General features: G+C 37.9%; 1 protein-coding gene across 2 annotated transcripts in view; it reads right to left on the minus strand.

The window, feature by feature from the left end:
- The window catches only part of TASP1 (taspase 1), a 259813-nt gene that overhangs the window by 143858 nt on the left and 89835 nt on the right, over window positions 1-26120 (minus strand). Inside the window, exons 8-9 of one of the 2 annotated variants that reach the window (XM_047068890.1) lie at window positions 19438-19557; window positions 14704-14782 (exon numbers count right to left, since the gene is read on the minus strand). In XM_047068890.1, the coding sequence (XP_046924846.1) occupies window positions 14704-14782; window positions 19438-19557 (199 nt within the window). The remainder of the gene's footprint in view (window positions 1-14703; window positions 14783-19437; window positions 19558-26120) is intronic. The other variant, XM_047068891.1, reaches the window with a different exon arrangement.

Below are 26120 nucleotides of genomic sequence, written 5' to 3' on the forward strand. Positions count from 1 at the left end.
AAACTTTTTTTCTAATGTTTATTTTTGAGAGATGGAACATGAGCGGGGGAGGGGCAGAGACAGTGGGAGACACAGAATCCAAAGAAGGCTCCAGGCTCTGAGCTGTCAGCACAGAGCCCTACACGGGGATCAAACTCTGAGACCATGACCTGATCTGAAGTCGGATGACTGACCAACTGAGCCACCCTGGCGCCTCTTTTCTTCTTTTTTTTTTTTTTTTTTAAATTTTTTTTTCCAACATTTATTTATTTTTAAGACAGAGAGAGACAGAGCATGAACGGGGGAGGGGCAGAGAGAGAGGGAGACACAGAATCGGAAACAGGCTCCAGGCTCTGAGCCATCAGCCCAGAGCCCGACGCGGGGCTCGAACTCCCGGACCGCGAGATCGTGACCTGGCTGAAGTCGGACGCTTAACCGACTGCGCCACCCAGGCGCCCTCTTCTTTTTTTTTAAATCTAAACTTTTAAGGATAAAGAACTCAGATGCAACAAATGCTCAGTAAATCTTCCATGTGTATTATCTATCCTCTGACATGAATTTTATAACCTATACTGGCTACATAGGGCAGATACTCTCATATTTCTGAGAATACACCACCACATCATCATAGCAGAATCCAAGCAGGAGATTATTATTCCATCACCAACATTAGTAAATAATCACTAATATGACAGATTACAACACATAATTTATAAAGAACTAGGAAAACATTGTCAGGTAGGGCTAGAATAGAGAGAAAAAGAGGGAATAAACAGAACTCCTCAGCATTTCAAAACATCCTCACAACACTGACTTCCAGCCAACAGGAGATACAATGCCACAAAGTAATAATCTCAATGATAATGAACATATCTGTATGTTTCTCTTCTATAAAGAAAGATGTCCCCATCTTGGCACAGGTGGACATACCCTTCCAACATGCTCCCTCCGTAACGATTCAAGCCCAAGTCTGATTCCCAAACTCATGATATCCTGCACCCCAAACTGCCTCCAGCATGCACCTGATCTTACATTCAATGTGGGTATATGTAGACCTACAATACCACTGTAGAAATTTAATGAAGTCGCTAATTCTTCAATATCTAACTCAGATTTTTAAAAATGTCTATCCATGCTTTCAACTAGCCAAAAGACAAATACAACACATAAATAAATATACTTTTTCATGATTTGAACAAAACATTCTGAAAAAAAAAATGTAAGGTATCCTTTGGTTCAGACATGTTATACTGTGGGCTTGATCATGCTGTGATTCACTAACGAGAAACACGACATGTATTCAGTAACAGGCTAAAAAAAAAATGTAAGCTATTTCAACATTTTACATTATCTCCACTTTTTCTCCATGATTCACCAATAAATCTTTTTGCCCAAATTAACCAGTCACCATGGACAGAACTAGTTAAAATAATACACATTTGATTCAGCATTATCTCTTTCTGACCCCTCTTAGAGTCAGCACCTTTTAGAGTCAGCAGTTGTTTTACCCACTTCTGTTTGCAACAAGAACCTTGGCTAGGGCAAGGAGCATCCCAGAAGAGTCTGAAAACATAAATATCATTTCTGCCAGCACAATAATCCTGTCTCAGTGGTCCCCTAACAATGCTGGCCCATAAGTTAACTTGTTACACCGTTAATGCTCTCAGGGATACCTATGGTCTAGGATATACACTAGATCTCTTTAGCTTTTGATCCACCAAAACCCACTGTGGGAAGAGACTGAGAAATTGTATGGGATAAGTGTTAGAGGCAAGGCCCAGCTGGGGGACAGCACGACACTGCCTACTGAAATGTTGTCTTACTACTTAAAGTATATCTACAGACTAGCAGTCTTGGCATCTTGTGAAACATGCAGAATCCCAGTCCCACTGGATCATAATATGCATTTTAACAGGTTATTCATACATGCTAAAGTGTGAAAAGAGTAGGTGTTTTTTAAAAAATAGCCTGAGAAACTGTTTCTGAAGACTTATTAAGATTATTATCCTAAACAACTCTCAGAAATAGGAAGCCTAAACCAAGGTTTGTGTCTAAAGAACTATGTACCTTATGCTGAAAATGGCCAGGGAAACTTTAAAAGAACCAAAGACCCATACCTCAGGCATCTGAGAGCTAAAGCCCAAATTCCCCGGGCATCATTTTTTTCCTAACAGCTTGCCAACATCAGATATACTATGTACCTTCAGAAAGTGATGAGTTATACCATGTACAACTTTCATAGCAACAAATTATCAATTTACAAAACTCAAAGTCAACATATTGTGCCTTACAGTCGTTTAAGCTGGCAAGACTTTAAAGTACACACAAATCTGAAGTAATGCGTTGGAAATATTTGATTTATGTTAAACAGCGCTCTGGAATTTAAACATTCATATGCTCAACCAAACCCTATTCCTGGCCAATCGGCTCACTGATCAGCTTACATATATCATTCCAACATATACTGCCCAGCTACATTTAATATTTAAAAATTTTAAAGACCTTTTTGTATTTTTAAAATAAATCTTATTTCAAGTAAATTTCCTGAGCTAAAAAAGAACCACCACCACCACCACCACCACAACAAAATAATACCAAAAATGGCTCTGTGCTATAAAAGGCACTGCTTGTATTGAGTGAACTCTGCCTCTAACAAGAACCTTCTACAGAGGGAGCTAAGATGGCAAAGCCACGAAGGCCTTCAGTCCAGTAAGGAGCACGAAGCAGCGTGTCAGAAAGAAATTGTTTTTCTGCTCCTTTTGATGGGTTATGCTTTCAAGTCAGGAAATTAGAAACAGGTGTGCCAGAGGGCACACACATCCTCGCTCCACACTGAAAAACACGCGTTTTCAATTTTCAAACATGAAAGGGACTCCTGTTGAATGAAAGAAGAAATGAAAATCCAGCTCTGTTTCTGCGAACCATATGAAGGGAGTTTAGAAAGTCTTTGACAAGTTGCTCGACTTACTCCCTTCTCCAACTGACAGCAGGTAGTAGTCGACAATAGGAAGGAAAAGGCATTCTTTCAAGTGAGAACAATCAAAGGGAGAATTACATTAAGGATCACAGCATTGGCATTTTAACCCATCACTTGATCTTATGCTTCTGTTTCTACCATTTCTTCACCTTCTGTTTTAAAATTAGAAGTCTGTTCTTTCAAAAACAACAACAAAGCAATGCAAAATAAGTATCTGGCAAAAAAAAAGAAATCTGAGAAAGTACAAACATCAAAAAGAACATCTTGGGACTCACTTGTTCCCCTATAACCCAACTCTATAATCTTTTCCAAAGAAAGATCTACTATTCTTCACACTAGGGTGCTAGAAACATTTTAGTGAGTTTATGAGGGTGATAGATAGTGCTAAACTTAAAGTCACTGTTTTTGGTGAGATTTGAGGGGAAGGGAGTGTGGCAGGAAGAAAGATGTACTAAGGCCAGCAGCAACAGCCAACTCATCAGGTGCCCTGAGGGCCTGCAAGTGACCCTCTGGGAGGCACTTAATGCACATTCCTCAGGTGTATGGATGCAGCAGAACCAGAGCCAGGGCTAGCAAGCCCTTGGTATAGCCTATATTTCAACATATTTCTTTTTTTTTTTATGTCTATTTATTTTTGAGAAAGAGAGAGAGAGAGAGAGCGCACGAGCAAGGGGGAAGGGGCAGAGAGAGAAGGAAACACAGAATCTGAAGCAGGCTCCAGGTTCTAAGCTGTCAGCACAGAGCCCAACATGCGGCTCGAACTCATGAACTGCAAGATCATGACCTGAGCTGAAGTTGGATGCTAAACCAACCAAGCCACCCGGGCACCCCTCAACATATTTCTATACTGGTAATAGGAAACTTCCCTATATGATCAAGTAAGGCCAGAGATTTCATGCCCTTTTAAGGACAGAGAATGTCTTTACTTCTCTTTACCATACCCAGACCTGAGCACAGGATAAAGCCTCTAAAACAGGTTGTTTTATAGCATGAGAGCAATTACAAGTCATCTGACATAAGAGCAAAATACCTGAACTCACATATACATGAAAAGACATCCTTCATATCCCTTAAAATTATGTTTTGAAGAATATTTAATGACACATCATTAATTATACAATATAAAGCATAACACAAACTGAAAAATCTCCCAAAAATATTAATACAGACTACCACAGGATGGCAAAATTATCAGTTTTGTTTCCCAAGCTCTTTTCAATGAGCAAGTGTTATTTCACAATTAGGAAAAAAAAATCCACTCATTTAAAACTTCTAAGATGCACGATAACCAAAGCTGTCATACTGAACTGGTTTTCCTAGAAAATGACCTACCATAATTCAGAATTGTACTTAACTTTGAACCATCAGTGACTTTACTTATGTAAAAAGCAGGAAATAATATATTAATAGTTCATCAGATATGAAGTGACATAATTAAAATAAGCAACAGTGTCAGAATAGAATTCCCATCCCAGATAATTACCTTAGTTCTTAGAAATGTACTGGTAGTTTAAATACTCTGTTATCTGTAAATGAACAATATTTCTTCCCCACCCCCACTAACCAAACAGTCCAAAGAGTCAAGTGCTTTTAAGATGATGATGTTTATGAATGTTAGGGTTTTATCTATGCTCACATCTAGAAGTCATAATTCACAGAAAGATTTCTCATGGCATGACTCTCAACCCAATGTATTATATACCAAATTATTCCAGCTTAAGTAGTTGCTCATTACCCTGAGCCCCCCAAGAATCCTGTTGACTGTAAGAAGATGATGCAACAGGACTAGGACAGCCTGAAAAGGCAGATAAAAGAACCAGAGTAGGCTGAAGAGTCTGGAATCCAACTCAGTAGAACTCACAGCAATGTATTTAACTTATTGACCAGTTTTGCCTCTCATTGTCTGAATCATTGTTAATCATTCCTGAACAATCTCAGAGATAAAAGATCTATCTCTCTATCTTCCAAAAGTATGAGCATCTCCCTACTCAAAAAGATCCCCACTTCATACAAAAGAATATTTAAATACTAAATCAAAGCCATCTAGAGATCCTACATTAAGCTCTATACACCTTGCACTCACCCCTCTACTTAGGCATCCTCCATTCTCACCAGAATAACCACTCTCAATACTTCCCTTAACATTCCTCTCAGCCCTGAATCATCTGGGCTTGACCTAGCTTACTATACCTGTTATGGATTTAATTTTTGTGTCCCCTCACAAATTCATATGTTGAAGCCCTTATCTCTTATGTGGTAGTATTTGGGGAGAGGTAATTAAGGTTATATGAAGTCATGAGGATGGGACACTCATGATAGGAATAGTGTCCTTATAAAAAGAGGAAGAGAGGGGCGCTTGGGTGGCTCAGTCAGTGGGTGTCCGACTTCAGGTCAGGTCATGATCTCACAGTCCGTGAGTTCGAGCACCATGTCGGCTCTGTGCTGACAGCACAGAGTCTGCAGCCTGTTGCAGATTCTGTGTCTCCCTCTCTCTGTCCCTTCCCTACTCACGCTCTGTCTCTGTCTCTCTCAAAAATATATAAACATTAAAAAAATTTTTTTAGATAAAAAATAAATATAAAGAGGAAGAGAAGCCAGAGCTAGCTTGCAAGCTCCAGCAAGAAGAAAGATGAAAGATATACTGTGACAAAAAAGCCAAAACATGGGAGGAGAATAAGGAATGTGGGCTGAGAAGATTTGTATGTTTAAATAGGGTGGTCAGAGAAGATCTCACTAAGAAGGTGAACCATGTGAATAAAGAGTTGATGGAGTGGGAGGCAGCAGCTTAAGCTACTGAAGGTAGAGAGCTAACAGGAAAGGAAACAACTGAGGCAAAGTTCTGAAGGTAAGAGTGTGCCTGGCATGTTTAAAATACAGTAAGCAGCCAATGTAGCTGGAACTGAATAAGGAAGGGAAGAAAAGCAAGAGCTGAAGTCTGAGAAGAAAGTGGGAACACTGTATACAAGGCCTCAGAGGCCCTTCATAAGGACCTCAGCTTTTCCTCTGAGTCAGATGGGAAGTGACTGGACAGTTCAAAGAAGAGGTATGGCATGATTTGATAGGTTAGAACCCCAACTCTTATGTTAAGAACTGAATAAAAGGGCAAAAGAGCAAAAACAAGTACCAGCTAGGGGGTTACTGAAAGAATCCAGATTGGATGTGATAGCACACTGAATCTGTTGGTAGCAGTGGAGGTGCTAAGAATTGTCAGACTATAAATATACTTAGAATAGTCTGAGTTTGTTGTTGGCTTGGATGTGGGTGAGGAAGGGAAGCGGAGGGAAGTAGAGGGGGGGAAGGGAAACCAAACCAAACCAAACAAAAGGGGATCAAGCATGAATCCAACATTTTGACCCGAGCCACTAGGAGGCTGGAGTTGCCATTTGCTGTGTGGGAAGACTGCAAGAGAAGCAGGTGGCAGGCAGCAAAGGGGATACAATATCAAGAGCTCATATTTGGACATGCTAAATTTGAGATGCCTATCAGATATATGACTGGAGACTGAACAAGCAGTTGAATATACAACGGTGTCCTGGGAGAAGCCCAGGTTGGAGATAAAAATGGGGGAGTCATCAGCATATATATGGATGGTACTTAGCCATTAGACTGGTAAGAACACCAAAGGAGTGGGTATACAAAGAGAGAAGTTCAAGGACTAGGTCTCAGGGTACTCCAAAACTGAGAAGTCAGGGAGATGAGAAACATTAACAAAGGAGACTGGGAAGGAAAACCAAGAAGCGGTAACATAATTCCCAGCCCTTGAGGAAGAGGGCTGGCTCAGAATCGCTGGCTCACAGGGGCGCCCTCATGGCCCAGTCAGTTAGGCATCCACCTCTGGATTTCAGCTCAGGTCATGGTGAGTTCTATAGCCCCATGTTGAGCCCCGCATTGGGCTCTGCGCTGACAGCATAGAGCCTGCTTGGGATTCTCATTCTTCTTTCTCTCTTCCTACCAACCCCCTGCCTCACCCTTTTGGCTCAGGTTTGTGAGTTTGAGCCCCATGGGTCAAGCCCCACATGGGGCTTTGCACTGACAGCACAGAGCCTGCTGGCATTCTTTCTCTCTCTCTACCCCTCCTCTGCTCATGCTTTCTATCAGAATAAATATATAAACTTAAAAAAAAAAAATCACTACCTCAGAAATACTTAAGCAAAAGCCTGGTCTCAATTTTTTGCATTTTTTATCACACCAACCTTTGAACTTATTCCTGGCAAGCAATGGCCACATCCTCACCACGTTCAGGGGTCTAGAACTTCCCAGAGCCAAAATCTAGAAAAATCAAAGAATCTACAAAATCAGAAATCACTGGGCCACATACCAGAAACCAAGTAGCAGATCTTTCTTCAGGCCAAAACACTTTAAAAAAGAGGGACTGAAGCTTGTGTCTCCTGAACTCCAGTCAACTGCCATATAACTGCTGGATTCATTGTTTCTCTTTAAGAAAAAAAACATACTATACAGACAAGTAACGGCATACCAGTGTTAAGGTCAATCAGAGCATAAACTTAATCTCCTTCTTTTTTCCTCCTTCTGATCTTCTAATCCTCAATCTGCTCTTCCTTTCCATAGCCAGAGAAAGATCACAGATATATCTTACATTATGCATCTATGTGTTACTAAAAAATTATGTGTGATTCTGACTTTGGCAAATTAAATAAAATTTTAAAGTACTATATAAGGATATTACATGGTGAATAATCTTTTTGAAATGAGAAGCATCCTTCTAGAAGAGTGAGGAATCACATATACATTTCTTTCATTTAATGAAATGTATTTGACATATGACATTGTGTAAATTTAAGGTGTACAACATGTTAATGATACATTTATACACTGTAATATGATTGCCACTACAGCAATAATTAGCACCTCTATCCCATTACATAATTATCATTTCATTTTAGTGACTGAAATAATTAAGTTCCAGTCTCTCAGCAACTTAGATGATTATAAAAATCATCATCTGTCTTAATTTTAATTTGTCTAGTAAGCACTTATTAAGTGCAAGGCCCTATGCCAGGCACTCAGGAAAAACAAATATACCCACAGGTACCCCCTTTTCTCAAGAGCTTATGTCACTACTTAAGAAAAGCTAAAATAGTTATTTTCACCAAAAATATTAAAAAGCTGAGAATAAAAAAATCTTTTATTGTAGTTTATTAATTGTAGTTTATTAATTCTAAATTATTGTTTTTTCACAGTTAAAATTTTCTAAAATCAGGAGATGCATTTTAATTGATGACATCCTCCTGTGCCTCCTCTCTAGGCTGCAGCTGTGACATAGCACTGCCTCTAGCGGTAAGTAAGCTGTTCCAATTGTTGACCCTTCAGTTGAGTTATGTGCCACGTTGAAACTACATGTTTTGAGTTTACCTGTCATTTACCATGGGTTCAAAGGGAGTATAGTATGATACAGAATTGAAACAAAAAGTAATTAAAAACATAGGAAGGCATGGAAACAGCAATGGCACATGAAATTACTATCAGTGCAACAAATATTTCTTGTTGGAGGAATGCCCCCAAGTTGTATATTTTCTTGTAAAGCAACAACCATGTGTTAAGTGATGAGAAAGAAGAGTGTCATTCTATTATTGGCAGTCTCCTCCCCCGACCCTCCAACCCCCACCCCCACTTAATATATGTATCTTATATTGTGTATTTTACTCGTGGATATGACATCAAACATATAAGCAACAAAAGCAAAAATCGGTAAGTGGGACCACATCAAACTAAAAAACTTCTGTACAGGAGCAATTCTTATCAAAATAATGCCAGCATTCTTCACAGAGCTAGAACAAACAATCCTAAAATTTTTATGGAACCAGAAAAGACTCCAAACAGCCAAAGCAATCTTGAAAAAGAAAACCAAAGCTGGAGGCATCACAATCCCAGACTTCAAGCTATACTACAAAGCTGTAATCATCAAGACAGAATGGTACTGGCACAAGAACAGACACTCAGATCAATGGAACAGAATAGAGAACCCAGAAATGGACCCACAAATGTATGGCCAACTAATCTTTGACAAAGCAGGAAAGAATATCCAATGGAATCTTTATTCAGCAAATGGTCTCTTCAGCAAATGGTGCTGCGAAAACTGAACAGCGACATGCAGAAAAATGAACCTGGACCACTTTCTTACACCACTTTCATACAAAAATAAACCCAAAATGGATGAAAGACCTAATGTAAGACAGGAAGCCATCAAAATCCTAGAAGAGAAAGCAGGCAAAAAAAACCTCTTTGACCTTGGCCGCAGCAACATCCTACTCAACACGTCTCAGGAGGCAAGGGAAACAAAAGCAAAAATGAACTATTGGGACTGCATCAAAATAAAACGCTTCTGCACAGCAAAGGAAACAATCAGCAAAACTAAAAGGCAACCGACAGAATGGGAGAAGATATTTGCAAATGACATATCAGATAAATGGTTAGTATTCAAAATCTATAAAGAACTTATCAAACCCAACACCCAAAAAAAACAAATAATCCAGTGAACAAATGGGCAAAAGACATGAACAGACACTTCTCCAAAGAAGACATCCAGATGGCCAACTGACACATGAAAAATGCTCAACGTCACTCATCATCAGAGAAATACAAATCAAAACTACAATGAGATACCACCTCATCCCTGTCAGAATGGCTAACATTAACAACTCAGGCAACAACAGATGTTGGCGAGGATGCAGAGAAAGAGGATCTCTTTTGCACTGCTGGTGGGAATGCAAACTGGTGCAGCCACTCTGGAAAACAGTGTGGAGGTTCCTCAAAAAATTAACAATAGAACAACCCTATGACCCAGCAATTACACTACTAGGTATTTATCCAAGGGATACAGGTGTGCTGTTTTGTAGGGGCATATGAACCCCAATGTTTATAGCAGCACTATTGACAATAGCCAAAGTATGGAAAGAGCCCAAATATCCATCAACGGATGAATGGATAAAGAAGATGTGGTATATATATATACAGTGGAGTATTACTCGGCAATTAAAAAGAATGAAATCTTGCCATTTGCAACTACGTGGATGGAACTGGAGGGTATTATGCTAAGTGACATTAGTCAGAGAAAGACAAATATCATATGACTTCACTCATATAAGGAATTTAAGATACTAAACAGATGAATGTAAGGGAAGAGAAGCAAAAAGAATACAAAAACAGAGAGGAGGACAAAACATAAGAGACTCATAAATATGGAGAACAAACAGAGGGTTACTGGAGGAGTTGTGGGAGGGGGGATGGCTAAATGGGTAAGGGGCATCAAGGAATCTACTCCTGAAATCATTTGTTGCACTATATGCTAACTAATTTGGATGTAAATTAAACAATAAACAAACAAACAAAAACAACTTCTGTACAAGAAAAGAAATAATCAACAAAATGGAAAAGCAACCTATGGACTGGGAGAAAATATTTACAAACCATATACCTGATAAGGGGTATAAAATTATGGAAAGAGCCTAAATGTCCACCAACTGATGAATAAAGAAGATGTGGTTTATATATACAATAGAATACTACTTGGCAATGAGAAAGAATGAAAGCCTGCCATTTGCAACAATGTGGATGGAACTGGAGGGTATTATGCTAAGTGAAATAAGTCAGTCAGAGAATGACAGATATCATATATTTTCACTCAAATGTGGAACTTGAGAAACTTAACAGAAGACCATTGGGGAAGGGAAGGGGACAAAATAGTTTCAAACAGAGAGGGAGGCAAACCATAAGAGATTCTTAAATACAAAGATGAAACTGAGGGTTGATGGGGGGAGGCGGGAGAGAGGGGGAAATGGGTGATGAGCATTGAGGAGGGCACTTGTTGGGATGAGCAGTGGGTATTCTATGTAGGCGATGAATCATGGGAATCTACTCCAAAACCAAGAGCACACTGTATACACTGTATGTTAGCCAACTTGACAATAAATTATATTTATAAATAAATAATAAATAAATAAGTAAAATAAATTAAATTAAATTAAATGATAAGGGGTTAATATCCAAAAGACATGAAGAACTCCTACAACTCAATAGCAAAACACAAATAGCAAGATTAATGTATCAGCAAAGGACTTGAATAGATATTTCTCCAAAGACACACAATTGGCCAACAGGTAAATAAAAAGGTGTTCAACCTCACTAATCATCAGGGAATTGCCAATCAAATCATAATGAGACATCACCTCATACCCGTTAGAATGGCTAGCATCAAAAGGACAAGAGATAAATAAAGTTGGTGAAGATGTAGAGATATTCAAACCATTGTACACTGTAGGTGGGAATGTAAAATGGTGCACCTGCTATGGAAAACAGAATGGGGGTTCCTCAAAAAATTAAAAATAGGAGTATTATATGATCCAACAACTCCACTTCTGGGTATTTATCCAAAAGAATTGAAATCAGGATCTTGAAGAGATTTCAGCACCTCCATGTTCACTGCATCATTATTCATAATAGCTGAGATGTGGATACAACCTAAATGTCTACCAACAGATAAATGGGTAAAGAAAATGTGGCATATATGTATAACAGAATATTATTCAGCCTTAAAAAAGAAGGAAATCCTGCCATATACAACATGGATAATCCTTGAAGACATTATGCAAAGTGAAATAAGCCAGTCACAGAAGAACAGATACTGCATGATTCCACTTACATGAGAAACCTAAAATAGCCAAACTCACAGAAGCAGAGAATAGAACTGTGATTGCCAGGGACTGAGGGGAGGGGGAAATGGGGAGTTGATAGTGAAAATTCATAAAGTTTCAGTAATGAAAGATGAATAAGTTCAAGGGTCTGCTGTACAATATTGTGCCTAAAGTTAAATATAGTGTATTATACATTAAAAATGTTAAGATGGGGCATTATACATTAAAAATGTTGTTAAGATGGGGCACCTGGGTGGTTCAGTCGGTTGGGGGTCCAACTTCATCTCAGGTCATAATCTCATGGTTTGTGGGTTCAAGCCCCATGTCCAGCTCTGTGCTAGCAGCTCAGAGCCTGGAACCTGCTTCAGATTCTGGGTCTCCTTCTCCCTCTGCCCTCCCCTGCTCATGCTGTCTTTCTCTCTCAAAAATAAAATAAACATTTAAAAATGTTGTTAAGAAAATAGATTTCATGGTAAGTGTTCTTATTGCAATAAAAAAAATACGAATCAACCAATGTTTTTTTTAGATAATGGTGTACCTTATAAAAGGTGTGACTTCAATTCAATGAAACACAGTTAAGTATTGAATCACTTCTCTGAGCCAAGAAGTATGTTATGTGCCTTACATACGTCTACTTATTCAATATTAAGGTACATATTCCTACTTTACAAATAACCTCATGCCAGGGTCACAGGCAGTAAGTGAAACAGACTGAACAAGAACGCAGGTATCTACCCTGCTCCCTTCCTAACTAGACAAATTTCCATGATGCCAGAACCTTAGTCAGAGTTTACATGGTCAGATCCTGCCACACTGCTCTCTCTTCCCCACTCCCCACTCCCCACTCATTCCTCCCCACCCAGTGATGAGAACAAGGTGATGGATCATTATCCCTAAGGCTAATGATCAAATCACCTGTGTGGCCTTGGGAGAGCCCTACCCTGACTATAACTATCTTCCCTCTGCCTTTCAATTATTGCCTTCCAAGAACTATAAACCTAAAATGTAGGCCAGGTCTCTAAATTTTCTGCAACAGCCTAAGGCACCAGTCTATTTTGGCCAAACAACCAGAATTCTGTGCACCGCCTTTCTTCTGACTTGGTCACCCAATGCTGCCATGTGTTTTCACTGTCAACCTCATAGCAACAACCCCAGGAGGAACAAGTGTGAAGAAATCACACAAAAGTCCCAGGAATGGCAGGAAGTGGAGACTTGCTCTATTTCCCTCAGGCTCTGAGGACTGATGATGATTAGTCCTTAAACTTCAGAATGATATAACATGACAAACTGGGCATCCAAGTTTAAAAGCTGCACTGGATGTCATGAACTAGAAAACCAAAAGTTATCTTTAGTCATATGAAACTATGTTCAATTGATGCAAGATGAACAAAGGAGAAAATATCCAAGGGGAAGGGGAAAAGACTTTAATTTTACAATTTTAGTTTTACCCACCCACTGCACTGTACTTAATAGAATCAAATCGATGAAATGTGTTTCTATTCCAACTTCCACATCACCAATTAAAAGGAGAGAGGAGGACAATCCCAAGAGATTGAATTTCTTTTCCAAAACGACAGTCAGGCAGGCTTTCAGGATTTCAGCTTAGAGTACAATCCAGGTCTCCTAACATCTAGACAATTAGAGTAACATTTAAACAATGCCAAACCAACTCACTGAATAACCTAATGACCAAAAATAAAGTCCATACAACATATACTGAGTAATACTCCTTTGGGAAAATAAAAATGAAACAATGTATTATCTACTTCGGACTTCAGTTCGTTCAAATACCACAATTTTCTATCAACATAGGGCCATACTTAATTATGTGAACAAGCTAATTTCTAAATATCATGCATAGAGATTTCCATGTGCCACCAAAATTAAATTAAAAATTAACTCCTATTATATTATACTCATCTCCTCAAAAATGAAAGAATGAAAACCAATTTTTTGCCAATTATATTAGTATGATTAAGATTCAACATTAATTCATGTTTAGACTTCACCTGATAGATCAGTGACACAAAAAACACCAGATCACCAAGAGAAAGCACAGAGAGAAATGAAGGAAAGTAGAGAGGCCCAAGACTGGAATTGATAGAAATGGGAAGTCTGTGAAGTGAGCCAAGATGGAGCAGGCCAGAGGAACGGGACAAACCAAGAGAGTTCCAGGATCTACGCTATGACAGAAAGGAGAGAGCTGCCTGTAGCAGAGACCACCGAGTCAAGAGTAAGCAGGAAAACAGGACTAGACTGGATTGGGGGTTTGTTAGTATGGTGAAATAGAAACCAAAGTGGCAAGCAACTGTAGAAAGGAAGGAAGGAAAGGCAGCCATATCCATCCACCTGATAAAGCCTGAGGATATTGAGGAGAAAGGCTTAGGACTGTAACTTGAGAGATAACACAGCAAAGGGGATGATTTTATTTTGTCAACCATGCATATCACCACATTGAGAGAAAAGGCTTCAAGTATACCTACATAAGTATATGAAAACCTGGATCTAGACACCAACCATTCTGCCCATTAACCAACCCCCAACACACACACACACACACACACACACACACACACACACACACACACAATTTCTAAATGATAATGACTTCTAATATAGATACAAAAAGAGGACCTACATTTAATTAAAAGTATAGTTAGAGGAATAAATGTCATAAAACATACATTTTGAAATACATCTTATATTTTATGCCAACATTTTAATCAAGAGATTATCTTAGTTTTGAAATGCCTTATTACTTTTATATCTTCTGTGATCTAAATCTGGCACTATCATGAGTCACACTAGGGGGAAAAAACATTAAAACTATAATTGTTATAGTTAACTCCAGACGTGTAATGAAAATGTTAGGAAAACATTTATACTGTGATACGTACATTGTGAAACAATTTTTAAAACCTCCCAAATATCAAAGATCTTTCATGCATTAATGCACTTGTCTATGCAATGTCTCAGCACATGCTTTATGTTTACATAAAAATATTGCTTTACGTTTACATAAAAATATTGTTTTCAATCATTAAATGACCTAACAATGTTGAAGTTATGAAATATGGTCATGAAAGCAGCAAATACCTGAGGTACTCACAGCTGTGGAGTAGGGATTATGAGCTCCAGTGTTTTCAGCCCAGCAGCCACATCCATACAGAGCAGCCTGGGAAAAAAGAAAATAGATACATAGAGTATTTCAGAAATATTATATGTAATTACTAGCTTTCAACAGAAGACAAAATCATACCCATCTAATAAAGCCTGGTTTAATAATGATGTATATCAAATGGGAAATAATACCAGAGACTGTGTAAGACCTACCTAAACAATGGTTCTAACACTATCCAAACTATATATTCCAACTATTGTATTAATCTAAAATTTTTCAGAAACAGTAAGAGAAAGTTTCTTAGACTCTCATCAGCAGTAGTTTTGTTCCTTCCTTGAAAAACCTTTCCCCTATTGCAGTTTGTCAGCGGAGTTTCTCTTCTGGCCCCTTGAAATCACCCCCATGGTTGCCTTAAAATAGTGGTTCTGAAACTAGGTATATGTCAAATTGTTTGAGAAGCTTGGTGATAAGAACCATGGTTCCCAGATATTCTGATTCAGTGGTCTGGGGTTTGGCCAATGAATTGCCATTATTAATCAGGGCCCTGTGGTAGGGGGTGGGGCTGGGATGCAGGGGGTCCTCCTGGCATACCCTAAGAAACCCTATTTGGGAGGGTTTTTGCCATGCCTCCCTTAAAGTGGCACAATAGGAACTGCAAACAGTTATTACCAAAGGGCCCATTATATGCTCACCACTGTGCTAGATTCTGCCAGATATAAAGAAAGGAGGCAAATAGGTCAATTCAAGCTAATCACTTTATGAGGTGGTAGAGCAGATTTATTTGGCTGAAACCACCCATAACACAAATTACTATGGTTTTATAAAAGAACATGACAATTATTTCTATTTTGTTTCTAATAATGCCACCCAGAATGCCTGGATTCACCTCTCCAATTCCACAATGACTTCTCTGCCTTTGGGAGGGGAATCAAAACTGATTAACTTTTCCATTCCTTAGTTATTAGTAGAATTAGAAACATCTTTTGATAGCCATCCCAGAGAAATAGAAGAAAGACTGCTCAAGAATGCTCACCACCACAAGTTTGGTAAGAATAGCAAACTGAAACCATAGATGTCCATCAGTAAAGAAATGGCTAACTGTTGGCACAGCAATGTGTGGGATTCATTGCAGAGGTTCAAAATAAAGAATTAAAAATTTTAAGAAGATGTTTAGGAACTAAAGAGAAAGAAGCCCACACATATTGTTGGGCTGGGAGGAGGTGGAGGGGGAGGAGGAGGAGGAGGAGGAGGAGGAGAAGTCCGCAACAAGCTACGATACACTGAGTATGCAGCATGACTTATCACTGATGGAGAAAAAAATATGTTCCCATAAAAGAGAAAAAAGTAACTGCTATTTCTAGGAGCTTACTTGTAAGGACTGGGGAAGAAGCTAAGACTGGGAATGCTGACCAGACAGACTTTAGCTTTCTACAGTATTGTATCCTTTTTTATAAGGACTTTAGAATTCATTTGCTTCAATATTCTACCCAGAGCAGGAATTTGTGAACTATTCCTCAAAACTTTGAGATGCACACACACCCTATTCCCCTAATCACCCTCCTTGAGAAATAATCCAAAGTCCAAGATAATTGGAGATGAAGTACCCCATGCCATCCCCAGATGTCACTGACAATAACCTTCTTAAAAGTAGAACCAAGAACTGAACACAACACTCCCATGAGGCAAACAGTAGGAAATCTATTATAGCCTTAGAAAACACAATGCTTCTAAAATACACAAGACTATTGAGTCAGAGTAGTAACTGAAAGCCCTATAGAAGTGATTTCAGAATAAAACTAGCAGACTTGTGGGATAAGCCATTCATCTGGTACTACCTAGGACAGGTGCTAAGTCAGTCAAAGCCTCAGAGAACTTGTGACCTGAGGAGAAGGGCCCATTCTTCCTTCTTTGAAAACCCTGGACATTAGTCCACTGTCCTTTCCATTCCCAACAATTATCTTGACCAGGAACCTGCACCCAAAGATAACAAACAGGGCCACAAGGACAGCTCTTAGAAACCCAAAGTTCATTTTTTTTTTTTTAGAAAAGAAAAAAACACTTACTCTGTGTTTCTTCTCTCTAAGCAAATTCCTTTTATGCTACCTCCCCTCAATTTCATGACCTAAAGCTGTCTTCCTTCTTAATCTTCTGAAATCAATTGGGCTGAGACAGTGATAGGTCAGATAAAAGAAAGAATCAGAGATTGTTCGTCTCTTATCCACTTCTTTGGATAAAACAAAACATTAAGCAGGCCTTAAAAAAAAAAAAAAGCTTCCTTCTTTTCAGTAGTAAAATTTCATTAACATTTTAAAAAATATGAACATTCACTACAAACAGGTCATATAAATATTATCATCATCATTATTATTATTATTTAATCATCTTTGGTACTTGTTTTCCTTTATAAAATGAGGATTATAAAACCCCAACCTCATAATGTTGTTGTAGGATCACACAAATGAACACACTTGTTGCATGTAGCAAGAGATTAATAACAGTAGCTATAGCTGTTATTATCAGGGACTGTGATAAGCAACTTAAATGCATTGCATCACTGAATCTTCTAGAACTTTGTTAAGGTACCTATTTATCCCCATTTTACAGTTATGGAAAGTGAAGCTTAAAGACTTTGAATAACTTGTTTATGGTAAAGAAACTGCAAAGTGGTGAGGTGAGATTAGAATAAAGGTTTACCTGACTCCAAAGTTCACACTCTTAACCACTAAAATCAACTGCCTATTTGTGTGGGAGTAGGTTGCGGGTGAGGGGAGAGTGGAATTTAATAATTCCTTTCTTGTGTCCCAGTTGTAAATTCTAATTAGTGTCGGTAAGCCAAGCAAGTAAGTTCTAATTCAAATTGCCATTTCACCATCTGAATGGTTGTTATCATATATACAGAGCAGGGTAATATGTTAAGACTCTTAAATAGTTCACTTGTGCATTTAGAATGTATTTAAAAGAACCTAGTTTCGTCATATTTTTTAAAAAGCCATTTTTTTCAATACTTTGCTTGTATATTTTGTCTCTTTCCCTCCTGATTGTCAAGAATGGTTCCTTACTGTCATCTGATGTTTACGTATTTCCAGGTTTATTATATCTCCTCTATCTAAGCAATATAATCCAATTAAGCAAATGCATTTTCCTGTGAAGTACCTTTACTTCTATCCACCACACCTCTTCCTGATTTTCAGCTCCCACAAACTGTGTCTTCATAAACTAGCCAAGTGGCACAAATCAACAAGTTTAAGTTTTACAGAAGTGTTTCTTTTTCCAGGACATCCCATGTGTAGTGGCAGAATGGCTTCATGATTGTTCAATGAAATATTCTGCTAACATAGTCCATAACTATCCTTGGTTCTGTTGTTGCTATTTTGCTAACTAAAACAAACAAAAAACAGTGAGAAAGCCATGGGAATTGCAATGCAATGAAGGCGGCTAATACTGGCTTTTCTTTCTCCTTCTCCACCAAGGCATCCAAATCTGATATGCCAAGCTTGGTTCTTATCCCAAATTTGACAAATACACAGGGCTTTATAATGTGGAAAAACACCATGACCAGACAAAGGCTTTTTATAATGAGTTCAAAGCATTGTACATATGTTGAGTAATCATTCCTCATAAATCCCCTTGTATGGTAGACAAAGAGTAGCACAAAATTAATTATTCTTCCCTACCCCTTCCCTCTGCCATGGGACTGTAAGTGGCCTGTAGACTATAAAGGGCATATCAAGGAACATCACTTGGGGCTTTGCAAAGATGTCCTCCATGAATCAGATCACCGGCCTCCAAGCATTCACTCACCACCACGTCCAAAGCAACTGTGATACCGACTCTTCCTCAAATGTGAGGGACAAAGCATACAGAGCATGCCAAGCAGTGCCCTGAGTGTAACATGAGATCCAAGTACTGAGCTTAAGCACAGTCCTTGCAACAACTTTAACAGACTCCATGAGTCATTAGTTCACTCAACAAATATTTATTAAGCCCATAAGTAATGTACCAAATTGGTTTATACTCAGAAAGCTTACTAGATCAAATGGACTGTGAAATCCCATTCTCTGTACAGAACTAAAGTTTGGAGATGGGGGGAAGGAGGAATGGTAAAGAAAATGTGCAAGTGAAACAGGAATAAGCCAGTTACACATAAAAAAGACCCCCCTTATATCTAGATTCCTTGAATGGGATCATGTGTTGGTTCCATTCCTGAAATGCTTAACCAGAGGAGGATTTTAGAGGGTCAAAATTTTACTGTTCCTTAAATGGAAGAAATATAAAAATGTAACTCTAAAGTCATTTTCCCACCTAAAAAGCAGGCCACAATATAGTCAGGTAGCGTTTACCCCTAACGAATAGGACATTTGCAAAGAAAGAAATGGAAGATCATACATATTTACTGAATGTATACTAAATATCAAGTACCCAGCCTTTTTGAAGTAACAACATACAATATTACTGATTGTAAAGATCATAGAGAACTCTATTGCCATGAGATAGTTTTTTTTAGAATCTTGAAATGGTATTTGATGATTTGTCTTACATAAATACTAAACACACACACACACACACACACACACACACACACACACACACCATAATATCATTTATTTTTTCTAAAGAAAAAATGTTTTTACTGGCTTTAAAAAATGGTGAGCCAGAAAACTCCATGTTTTAAATTAACAAGCCAGTTTAAAAACCCCATAATTACTTACCTGTCCAACCCTCCCTGGATGCTTCAAGGCCAAGCCTCCACTGGAGACAGCAGCAGCAACGTTCCCTTCGTGGTCCACAACTACAGCGCCCACTGTGTCCAAAGTGCCCGAGTCATTCTCCTGGAGAGCAAGCAGGGCATGGGCACTCACTAAGCACAGTGTGTCACAATTCGATATGACCACATAGCACTTTTCAGTACAATCATGACAGAATTCACCAATCTCCTAAAATTATCTATTATCAAGTTGCCACTAAAACCCTGTTCAAGTCAAAATGTATTTTCTACCGAAAAATCCTGAGCAGAAGCTGTCTTGTTGCTTTTCTCTAATAATAAGCCATGCATGCCTTTCTAAGGGAGAAAGAAAAAACACAACCTAATATAAATTAGTGTATAACAGTGCCCCCTAATCTCAAGTATTAAGTTCATGATTGAAAAATCGGTAGAGGAATCTATCCATGGCATAAGTGAATCAATAAATGACATTAACAGTATTTTCTAAAATATTTTATACAAATTTCTAAAAGTAATGTCCTCAGCACAATAAATGAAGAGAATGGCATTTACAATCTTGAAGTATACTATGCTATAATTTTCTTTTACAATTCCTTCCTTATGAGAAATTTATGGCCACCTCCCTCCTCTGCTGTGTTAATAATATGCTTGCCAAATATACAGCAGAAAACGGCACATTTCTGGGAGGAATCTTTGTGTTTCTGAGTCTTGTTCCAGGTCACACAGGCTTAAGGCTTTTCACATGTATTGACTATAAGCAGCTGTCTCCTACCTCAAATATTTCTGGGTCACCTGTGCAAGACAGATAAAGTTTAAAATACTGGATAAAAATCAGAATTATGGGAAGCAGGAAGTAAGTTTCATTAAAAAAAAAAAACTCTTTGTATATTCAAAAGGGAGGCTACTGCAGGTCTTTAGGTTAATGGCAATCACAGTAGTTTTCCTACACTAGAGCACTGGTGTTTAAACTGTGCACCAGAACTCAAGACTCCCACCCTCACTCCCAGCCCCAAGAATGCAGGAAAGAGCCAGGCACAACCCCACCAGGTTCAACAAGAGCAGTTCCTCCTCCTATGCTGTTAACCATACTACTGAGCAAGACTTCATCTGTACTTGAGGGATTCCCAGCTAAGAAGTTTCAGAAATGCCACATTCAGGCAATCCCCAGAAAAGTCAGTGACTTCCTAGGACCACCACAGAAGTTGAATAATGCCGAGGGGAGTTCTGAAATATTGGAGACATGTGCAAACAAAAGATTTTTACTTGAAGCAAACTGACAAATCCAGAGGTAGAGTATGCCTCAACAAATATTCCATTAGTTTGTTAGGAGAAGGTACATCTATACATGTACGTTTCTTTGGGCTTTGCTCTAGATTCTAACTCCTCTTAAATATACTGATACACTATGATATTACTTAAATAGAAAATGTGTAATTGACTGAAATAAGTGCTTTATTCCCACTCTCCCTTTTAACCACAGCTGGGACGTCTAGCCAATGGATCCACATGACCATATCCCAAAATACCACAGTTCTGCGGGTGGCGGGATACCTGACTTTCAAGGACAGTTCCCCAACCTGACTATAAATTCTGAGGAAAGGCCTGATCCACTGTTTCATTTTGCACATAGCAGACATTCAGGCATACTTATTCTTTAATTAGGAGGAAATAGTGCATGTATGCATCTGTGGTGTCACAGAAACAAGCCAAACAAGTGACGACACATGCCAGGTCATTCTAACATCAGGGTCTCAGTCTTCCGTCTCCTTTTCTCAAGATTCAGTTTCATGCAAATCCACAGGATGCCACTATCTTAGGGAAGACTTAACAATAATTAGGTTTGTTCATTTGGTATGGAAGAAGTGAAGTTTATCTTCTTTGGTAGGTAAGATGAAAGTATCAAAGTAAAGAATTGCATTAGACACATTTTATTCCAGGAAAAAAAAAAAAAAAAAAAAGAAGTGGGGGGGGAATCCCAAAGAGAAATGTACTTTAAGGAGAAACATTTCATTATTCTAAGAAATAATTCCTAAATCTTTATACTCTTGCACTTCAACCTCAGATAGAGAAGTGTTTGTTCCTTACCCAAATACCAAGTCTTATGTCTTCTACAGGAGGCCTTCTCAAACTTTAAGGTACACACAAATCAACTGAGAATCTATTAAATGTAGATTCTGATTAAGTAACCTGGCATTGGTCAAGACTGTATATCTAACAAACTTCCCCCATAATGCTGATGTTGCTGGTTCCTAGAACCTACCTTAAGAAATAAGGTAAGACAGCATCCTACAGGATTCATTTTCAGCCAAATATCTGTTCTACTCATTTTAAGGCAAATAATTTTATGGGCACAAATATGCTGAAGGAGAAATTTAAATCACCTAAGACTATCATTATGTCAGCATAAAAGATTTAAGTTCTATCTGGTTCAACTATCAGTTGGTAGCGTATCACCATGATCATACCACAATGAACACAGAATATTTTAAACTATTGATCTCATACTGTTTTTTTTAGAAATAGATAACTCTCATATGAATAAATATAAACTGTAAAACACTTCCTTAACAACAATAAAGTCAAGAAAGGGTATTAGTTCATTAACTGTGACTTTGGATCCCATGCATTCTGTAAAACAGAATTTTACTAAGGGGATACATAATGTATACATAATGATATACATTACTTATAAGACAACTCTCTTAGCATTTCAATCATGATATCATAAACTATGAGGACTCATGTCTAACCAAACTACTATAGAAAAATACAAAAATATTATACATAGATGGATTTACTGTAACTTAGTTTTCAAAAATGAAAAATCAAGCAAAAAATAAAGAATCCTGTTCCAAATTAAGCTAAATATTCCTAAGGGCTTGCAACACCTGCAAAAATCAGAATTACTTCATAAATATTCAAGAATTAGTTCATATATTTCACATTCTGAAAGGCAAATTTAAGGATGATGAAGTAATATTTAAGCATTTTTATGAAGTGTAGATAAATTGAGTGAAAGACAAACACTGGTATTTTGGCCATAATAATTTCACAGAACTCATTTGTACAGAAATGAAATCTTAGAAAGGTTAAAAAACACACAATGACTGTTACTATATAGAGCTACTATTATGCTCTTACACTCCATAAATACTTGAAAGTATATGCACCACATAGGTACACATGCACTTATTGTCCTTGACTGAAACATGCTATTTGCATTATTTTTTTGATAAAATTGTGACTAAAAAGCAACTGTACAGACCATAGTTCTCCTTATAATAAACACATGTATCTAAAGTTGGCACAGAGATTTCATGTGTTATGGAAAACACTGAAATAAAATTTTCTTCAAGTAACCAAGAAACTAGTAATCACTGGTGGGCTTAATGTCAAAAGTTTTTATTATTCTCTGCTCCAAATTGGAGATTGCTATTACACAATTGTGTAAAAATTAAATTAGGTAACACGTGAACTACTTTAAAAGGAATAAATCTCTTAAAACAAAGTTTACGTACTTCCCACCAGAAAATTATGCCTCTAACCTGCATTCTAACTCAGAAATCTGCCAAGACACACCATCTATCAGTTACTTATCTCATTAACCTGGTATTTCTTCTACACAGAATTACTCAAATATCAAAGAGCTACAAGGAAAGAATAATATCTCAAATATATAAGTGCATCCTGAAATTGGTATATGGTGGAACTATCCTAATACAATAATAAAGACAGAAATATATTTTTTGAGAAGATACCAAACCTTCATAATACACTTTTGTTAGGTTTATGAGCTGTATTATAACTGACATGAGTTTCCACTTGAGCAAAGCAGATGACTGATGCCCTCCATGACAATACAGCAACGGCAGCATAAAGCTTTGCGATCTTTTAGTATCCTAACCATGGAATGATAGCTCTGGCTACAAGAGACCTAGATCTGGCTCCATGTCTATCTTCCACAAACCAGCCCCACAGCGGGGGCCACTGTAGGTTTAGAGTATATCAGGTATGTGTAAACAAAGTATGATTTAGCTAGAATTACCTACTCTCATGTGTCTGGCTTGGCTGAAACCAAGGAAAATGTGGATATAAGAACACCCAATGACCGTTTTCTTCTCTCTTCACCCTTCTGATGCCCAATACTATAAATGATGTTTCTGTGAACTACAGTCAAGATGTCTATCGTTAAAGACATATAAATGACTAACAGACACATTAAAAATCACTCATCATCATGGAAATTCAAATCAAAACCACAATAAGATATCATCTCACACCTGTCAGAATGGCTAAAATTAACAAATCAGGAAACAACAGATGTTGGCTAGGATGGGGAGCAAAGGGAACCCTCTGACACTGTTAGTGGGAATGCAAACTGGTATAGCCACTCTGGAAAACAGTATGGAGGTTCCTCAAAAAGTTAAAAATAGAACCACCCTACGACCCAGCAACTGCACTACAAGGTATTTATCCAAAGGGTACAAAAATGCTGATTTGAAGGGGCATATGCACCCCAATGTTTATACAGCACTATCAACAACAGACAAGTTATGGAAAGAACCCAAATGTCCACTGACTGATGAATGGATAAAGAAGATGTGATATCTATATAAAATGGAATATTACTCAGCAATCAAAAAGAATGAAATCTTGCCATTCCAATGACATGGATGGAACTAGAGAGTATTATGCTAGGCAAAGAAAGTCAGTCAAGAAAGGATACATACCACATGATTTCACTCATATGTGTAATTTAAGAAATAAAACAGATGAACATAAGGGAAAGAAAGGAAAAATAAATAAGATAAAAACAGACAGGAGTGCCTGGGTGGCTCAATTGGTTAAGCATCTGACTCTTGATTTCAGCTCAGGTCATGATCTCACGGGTTCATGAGATTGAGTCCTGCATCAGGATCTGTACTGACAACATGGAGTCTGCTTGGGATTCTCTCTCTCCCTCTCTCTCTGCTCCTCTCCTGCTCTCTCTCTGTCTCAAAATAAATTTAAAAAATGAGTAAATAACTTTAAGAAAGAAAATAAAACAAAAGAAAAGAAAAACAGAGAGAGAGACAAACAATAAGAGACTCTTAACTATAGAGAACAAACTAAAAGTTGATGGAGGGAGGTGGGTGGGGGATGGGCTAAATGAGTGATGGGCATTAAGGAGGACACTTCTTGGGAAGAGCACTGGGTGTTATATGTAAGCGATGAATCACTAAATTCTACTCCTGAAACTAATACTACACCAATATGTTAACTAACTTGAATTTAAATAAAATCTTAGAAGAAAAAAAGTGTCTATTCTTAAATAATTCTTTATTGTCTTTAACAAATATGCATTAAATATCTGTGAAGCACCACATAAATTAGTGCCAAACATATCTACAACAAAGGAAAAAAAAGTAAATAATAATTGTTATTTATTTTCTAAATCACTCAACAAAAAAAAAAAACTTAACAAAAATATTTTTAGCTCAAAATAAAAATAAAGTTAAAAAAGCATGGGTTATGCTCATGGATTGGAAGAATAAATATTGTTAAAATGTTAAAACTACCCAAAGCAATCTACACATTCAATACAATCCCAATCAAAATTGCACCGGCATTCTTCTCAAAGCTAGAACAAACAATCCTAAAATCTGTATGGAACCACAAAAGACCTCAAATAGCCAAAGTAATATTGAAGAAGAAAACCAAAGCCGGAAGCATCACAATCCCAGACTTTAGTCTCTACTACAAAGTTGTAATCATCAAGACAGTATGGTATTGGCACAAATACCATTGGACAATTGGACAGCAACAGGCAGAAGAATGAAACTAGACCACTTTCTTAACACCATTCACAAAAATAAACTCAAAATGGATGAAGGACCTGAACGTGAGACAGGAAATCATCAAAACCCTAGAGGAGAAAGCAGGAAAAAACCTCTCTGACCTCAGCTGCAGCAATTTCTTACTTGACACATCTCCAAAAGCAAGGGAATTAAAAGCAAAAATGAACTATTTGGACCTCATCAAGATAAAAAGCTCCTGCACTGCAAAGGAAACAATCAACAAAACTAAAAGGCAACCGACAGAATAGAAGATATTTGCAAATGACATATCGGATAAAGGGCTTGTATCCAAAATCTATAAAGAACTGACCAAACTCCACACCCAAAAAACAAATAATCCAGTGAAGAAATGGGCAGAAGACATGAATAGACACTTTTCCAAAGAAGACATCCAGATGGCCAACAGACACATGAAAAGATGCTCAACGTCACTCATCATCAGGGAAATACAAATCAAAACCACACTGAGATACCACCTCACGCTGGTCAGAGTGGCTAAAATGAACAAATCAGGAGACTATAGATGCTGGTGAGGATGTGGAGAAACGGGAACCCTCTTGCACTGTTGGTGGGAATGCAAACTGGTGCAGCCACTCTGGAAAACAGTGTGAAGTTTCCTCAAAAAATTAAAAATAGAAATACCCTATGACCCAGTGATAGCACTGCTAGGTATTTACAAGGGATACAGAGTGCTGATGCATACGGACACATATACCCCAATGCTTATAGCAGTACTTTCAACAATAGCCAAATTATGGAAAGAGCCTAAATGCCCATCAACTGATGAATAGGTAAAGAAGATGTGGTTTATAGATACAATAGAATACTACTT

Source organism: Lynx rufus, unplaced genomic scaffold (assembly GCF_022079265.1).
Source record: "Lynx rufus isolate CCGP_SWC_20201006 ecotype Redwood Valley unplaced genomic scaffold, mLynRuf1.p SCAF_8, whole genome shotgun sequence".
NCBI lineage: Eukaryota > Metazoa > Chordata > Mammalia > Carnivora > Felidae > Lynx > Lynx rufus.